The sequence below is a fragment of the Puma concolor genome, chromosome B3, assembly GCF_028749965.1.
Source record: "Puma concolor isolate L17-30 chromosome B3, mPumCon1.1.hap2, whole genome shotgun sequence".
Classification (NCBI taxonomy): domain Eukaryota; kingdom Metazoa; phylum Chordata; class Mammalia; order Carnivora; family Felidae; genus Puma; species Puma concolor.
Window position 1 is genome coordinate 78,130,391 of NC_141672.1, and position 6,194 is coordinate 78,136,584.

At 37.2% G+C, this 6,194-nt stretch overlaps 1 protein-coding gene across 1 annotated transcript; it reads right to left on the minus strand.

Moving 5' to 3' along the window:
• Nucleotides 1–3,672: 3,672 nt before the first annotated feature.
• Nucleotides 3,673–4,704, minus strand: LOC112855652 (olfactory receptor 4K3). Its single transcript, XM_025919265.2, has one exon. It carries the CDS (start codon nt 4,687–4,689, stop codon nt 3,673–3,675), a length of 1,017 nt encoding a protein of 338 aa, XP_025775050.2. The 5' UTR covers nt 4,690–4,704.
• Between the last annotated feature and the right edge of the window lie 1,490 nt (nt 4,705–6,194).

Below are 6,194 nucleotides of genomic sequence, written 5' to 3' on the forward strand. Positions count from 1 at the left end.
AACATTTCTGTGATTAATATGACACAGTAAAAGAATGGTGGGGTAGTAACAAGGAAAACACAAAAGGGTGTTTGGAAAAACATTATTACTTTAAAAATTGTACCAAATCACTACTTGTAACTGTGCCTGGAGTCAAATGCTATGGCAGGTACTAAAAACAAATTACCCAAACAAATGAATAACAACAACAAAAGCAAGCAAGGGCAAAGTTTCGTTCTCAAAATGTTTATAAATTACAAGAAGAAAAGACAGACTCAAGAAACGGTTAGGCAACAATATATATCAATGTATAAAATTAATAATGCAGGAAACATCAGCTCTGAAAAGAGTAGAGGTTAATAAAAGAATTTGAGGAGCCGCTTTTGAAGAGGTGGGGCTTAGGTTAAACCTTCAAGGAGGATGTCATAAGATCATACTATGTCTTGGTTCTAAAACCATTGAAATTTTTTTTGAATTTTTTTTTTAACGTTTATTCATTTTTGAGAGACAGAGAGAGACAGAGCATGAGCGGGGAAGGGGCAGAGAGAGGGAGACACAGAATCTGAAACAGGCTCCAGGCTCTGAGCTGTCAGCACAGAGCCCGACATGGGGCTCGAACTTACAAAGTGTGAGATCCTGACCTGAGCCAAAGTTGGATGCTCAACTGCCTGAGCCACCCAGGCGCCCCATAAAACCATTGAAATTTTTAAAAATGAAAATTGTAACATCATCTTCTAAATCATGGGGGGGGGGTGCAAAATGATAACTGACCAGAAAAAATGACACAAGAAAAAAAGTTTTTGATAATGAAGCATCACAAACCCTCAGCTACATCATCAGATGAAAGGCCACTTTGCTGATTTTTCTCTCCTCAAATGAGCAGGAGACAGTTTTTTGAGCAGAACAATGATTTTTTTTTTGCTGGGAGAGAAATATATCTAAAGGGATTTTTGATATCAGGAACCCAGTTTGGGGATGATGGCCCACTGCTGAGATCATCCACTCCGAGACAAACTCAATTTTATGTGTGTACATTTAATTTTTGAACAATATTAAGTATTTTGACATATATATACATATATATTTATTTATTCCTGGTTTCGTTTATTAGACTATAATTAACAGATCAATTTGTAAAATAAGCTCAATAGAGATAAATGAAGGACATCTACTTAAAGAATAAAAAAAAGAAAAAAAATTGCTCTACGAACCACAGTAGTCATGGTTTCAATTAGGCTAATGACTCTTCCAGGTGAAGAGATGGCATCATATAATTAGCTTATTTCCTGAAGTTGTCAGGTTTATCCTTTACAGCAAACTGTTGAGACTCAGTGTTAGGCTTCTTCTTTGTGGTAATGAGAATACCAGGTAAAAGAGCATGCTCAGATAATTGAGTGTCAGTAGAGAATATGAGGCAGGGAGGGAGAGAACCCTGTAGGTGGAGCGCTTAGAATGCAGAATGGGAGAGTCCTTTATTCAAATTTTCTTAGGTTGGTGCTTATGTTAACCATCTAGATTTTGTCTCTGGGGTTAATTTACCATGTTGCATTCCTAATACTTGGAACTTTATTTTAAAGCACATGTAAATTTCCATATAATGGAACCCATGATATTTATTTGGCAATAATTCTATTAGTGTGTATGTTAAGATGCTAAACTGGAGCAGAAAATACATAGTCTGACACAGGAAAAAAAAATGCAATATTCCTTACCCTGATCAGCCAATCATATGCTATTGATCAGAATGAAAAATGAACAACCTGGAAACTTGATCTAACAGAATTGAGAAGGTGGGAGAACAGATTTATAATATCCAGAGTCATAAATAAACAAAAGGTTTTTAAATTACTTTTTTCACTAATATTAATTCATTGGTAGATCTCTCAAGTAACCATTAAACACATTAGTAAACTGCACTAGTTGTACTTCATCACAAGAAGTATTTAAGAGTTTCCCTATTCAGGGCCCCTGGGTAGCTCAGTCAGTTAAGCATCTGACTTCTGCTCAGGTCATGATCTTGCAGTTCATGGGTGTGAGCCCCATGTTGGGCTTTGTGCTGAGAGCTCAGAGCTTGGAGCCTGCTTCGGATTCTGTCTCCCTGGCTGCCCCTCCCCCACTCACACTCTGTGTCTCTCAAAAATAAATAAATATTAAGAGTATCCCTTTTCAACTCTACTAAATTCAATAACCTTTCAAATAATTTTAAACAAGTGATAGTTGCAATTCACAGTTGTACCGATTCAACACACAGACTACTGAGTCAATATAGTAAAGTTTTTATTCATTTATTTATGATTACAAGCATTTCTTACGTATGTATGTATCTATCTATATTTTGCTATACAGCCATCTCCCGTCTATCTGCTTTTCCATTTATCTGTTCATCCATTCAGCTAATGATTGGTTTATCTTTGTTTCAACTCTTTACAATCTATTTTTCCCATCAGTCATCTCTAGATATTCACCTGTCTTTACCTAAGCCCAAACGAATACAATACTACAATATTATGCAAACTTTGACAATGCCAGGAAGCTGGATAATTCTTTAGGGTTATAGTTAGTCCACTTATATGCACTGACATTTCTTCTATGTGTAACTCTCAGAATGACAATGACCAAATGCTCTTGAACATAACCTAGCCCTTGTTCAGTTGAGGGAGAGAGAGAGGAGAGGCACGTTCTAGGCTAGACTTTGTCATACAGATGTATGAACTTGAGAAAGTTACTTTGTTCCCTGATTCTCAACTGCAACATCTATAAAATAAATAGATATTTCTAGATGGTTTCTATATTCTAAAAACTTTAGTTATTAGGTATATCAAATATGTTGAAAGACCACTGTTTCATAGGTCCCTTAAGTCAAATACTGTGTCTAACCAGGGGGGAAACTGGTTCAGATCCGTTAGGACACTACTCTTTACAGGTATCTTTTGATTATAAAAACAATAAAACAAATGTCATAGCACCAAAATAACTTGTTACTGTTTAGAAAACAAACATATTTCTCTCTTTGGAGGTGAATGACCTAGATTCTGCCTCTAATTAGCATTACCATGAAAAAGCTACAGTGTCCTTGGGTCTCTAGTTTCAGCTTCTAGAATGGGAGTGTGGATGGAATTTGCTATATACTACATATCAATCTTTAATATATAAGACTACCAGAATTTTCTGGAGTTAACTGTACTGTTTTAAAATTGGAAAATCCACTCTAGGGAACTTAGGGACAGAATATAAATAAGGTACATTCTTATTTTTGGTTTCAAAATATTAAATACCACATATTTTTAATTCATAAGAATCTTCAATTTTTTTTCCGACTTTTGAACTAAAATAATTCATGCATCAGCACCTTTGTCAGCAATAAATAATTTCATTGTTACTTCAGTGTACAGGGTAGTATACTGGGTGTTGGCTTAGAGGCTACTTACAAGAGACTAGAAGCAAATTTACTCTTAAAACATGCAAATGACTCAGGGGGAGGAATACTCAAATAAATTGTTTATATCTGACAAAAGCTGGATATTCTAAAAAGTGGGTCTCTGGGCAGTAAAATGCTGAGTGTAGATGTGATGATGCCCTGTTGTAAATGTTACATTGTGTGAAGAACAATTAACATGAACAGAACTCAGTGAGGGCTAAGACTGATTACATAAATAATTCTGCCAGGAACTTAACTGGTTTCTCGAAGTAGCATCACTTTGTTGACCAACTGAATGAGGAAGGTAAATGCCAAACAGGTATTTCATTTTTATATAAGGAAATCAAGGGGGTATGATCAGTCTTCCTAGACTTAAAGATATGGCTGCTAAGTTTTCTCATGCAATCCTTGACGTCTTTATTTCTAAGGGTATAGATCACTGGATTCAAGAGGGGAGTGAAAATGGTATAAAATACTGAGAGCACTTTGTCTATTGGGAAATTGGTGAAAGGCCATACATAGATGAAAATGCACGGGCCAAAGAAAAGGGTCACAACAGTGAAGTGGGCACTGCAAGTGGAGAGGGCTTTGGAGGACCCACCAGAGGAATGTTTCCGCACAGTGACCAGGATGATAGTATAGGAGATCACCAAAAGGATGAAACACACCAGGGCAATCATGCCACTGGTTGAGATCATGAATACTCCCAGAATGTATGTGTCTACACAGGCGAGTTTAATTACCAAGGGGAGGTCGCAGAAGAAGCTGTCCACTTCATTGGGTCCACAGAAGGGCAGATTCACAGTAAATGCTAACTGACTCATAGCATGGAAGATGCCAACAATCCAGGAAAGTGATACGAGCCCAACACACATTCTTCGGCTCATAATGGTTAAATAACTTAGAGGTTTACATATAGCCACGTACCTATCAAAAGACATGGATATCAGCAGTACAATCTCAGCACCCCCTAACAGATGCAGGAAAAATATCTGAGTGATGCAGCCTTCAAAAGAGATGGCTTTGTGCTCACTGAGGAAATCTGCAATCATTTTGGGGGTGGCAAATGAGGCCAGGGACATGTCAATGAAGGAGAGATTGCCCAGCAAAAAGTACATGGGGGAGTGAAGGCGTGGCTCTGACATGATGGTGAGCACAATAAGGAGGTTCCCCAGTACAGTGGCTGCATAGACTATGAAGAAAAACAGGAAATAGAAGATCTGGAGTTCCCAAGAACCGGAGAGACCCTGTAGTATGAATTCAGTTACCACTGACTGATTATTCCAGGCCATTCACTCTGATTTCTGGAAGGATTCTGACATTTCCAGATGGGAGGATAACTAGGAAAAAATACAGTGATCAAATTAAAAGTAAGGTGTTTTTGTTTTTGTTTTGTTTTGGCATGAAATAATTTAGTGGCATCCCACTACCAGATAGTTCCCTGTTTTACCACTTCCCTGATCACAGTGGTCAAATACTTCACCATGGTCTTTCCAGGTATCTTAATTGATTCAGTTCAAGATTAAATCTTATGACTTAGAAATTTGCTTAAAAATAAGATATAAGTCTTCATAACAGGAAATAAAAAATCAGCTGTTTGAAGATTTACTCCTCAGTTGTGAAGTACTTAAAAAAATTTTCACAACTTCCAAAAAGTTTTGAAGGGAAAGAATGGTAACCTTTTTCAAAACATCATGATGACTGAAGGACTGGAGTGGACAAAGTTTGAGAATCATGATAGATGGTAAGTGGGAACACACAAGTGGAAAGGAATGTGGGCACTGTCTCTTACAGTGGGTAGGATAAAGGAATAGAACATAAGGAGGGGAAAGAGCTACAGAGAAACATAATCCATTCCAGTTTTCAGATGGAGATTGTCCAGAATCAAAATGAAATAGCCTCTCATTTTTAGTTCTTCATTTCAGTCATGCAGACATGAATAACATTTGTTTTCTACACTACCCAAGGCCAGGCATTTTTCAAAGGCTGGTGAACATGATGTAGCTAGAGTGTAAAGGTTTTATAAATTTCCTAGTATACTTTATTATTCATTCATTTTTTAATGTTTATTTTATTTTTGAGACAGAGAGAGAGCACAAGAAAGAGCACAAGTGGGGGAAGGGCAGAGAGAGAAGGACAGAGGATCCAAAGCAGGCTCCACACTGACAGCAGAGAGCCTAATGCAGGGCTTAAACTTGCCAACTGCAACATCATGATCTGAGCCAAAGTCAGACACTTAACTGACTGAACCACCCAAGTGCCCCCCCCGCCATGTATATTTTAAACAGAAAGACTGTTCAGTGGCATGCTACCTAAATATTTTTTAACTGCTAGCTTTTATAGACTTTCACTGAAGCAGTTTGAAGCAGAAAACTCTTCCTGTTTCAGGAGTTCACTTGGAACAAATAGACAGATTTAAGTACAGACAGAAGATGGTGATGGTGAACCTACACGTTAGGTAATACCACATGCCTTAAAAGTTAAAACTAGACTTCTTAGGTTATCTAGCTCTCACTGAGATCCAAGAAGGCTTTACAAACTGCATTGAAAGCCAATTGAGAAGATATGTACTTAAAATTCACAACAAACTCCAAACTCCTTTATTCTTGCCACTAAACTAAGCTTTTTTCTTTCTCAAAACTCTGCTAGAAGTACACATTTTAAATGAACTGTTCTAAGACTAAATCCTACTTATTCACGCAATTACCCATATTTATTGGCTTTTTCCCCCCTGAAATTTGGGTGCTCTTTCCTTAACTCCACATTGTTCTTCTGACTTTATCCATTCCAGAAACTT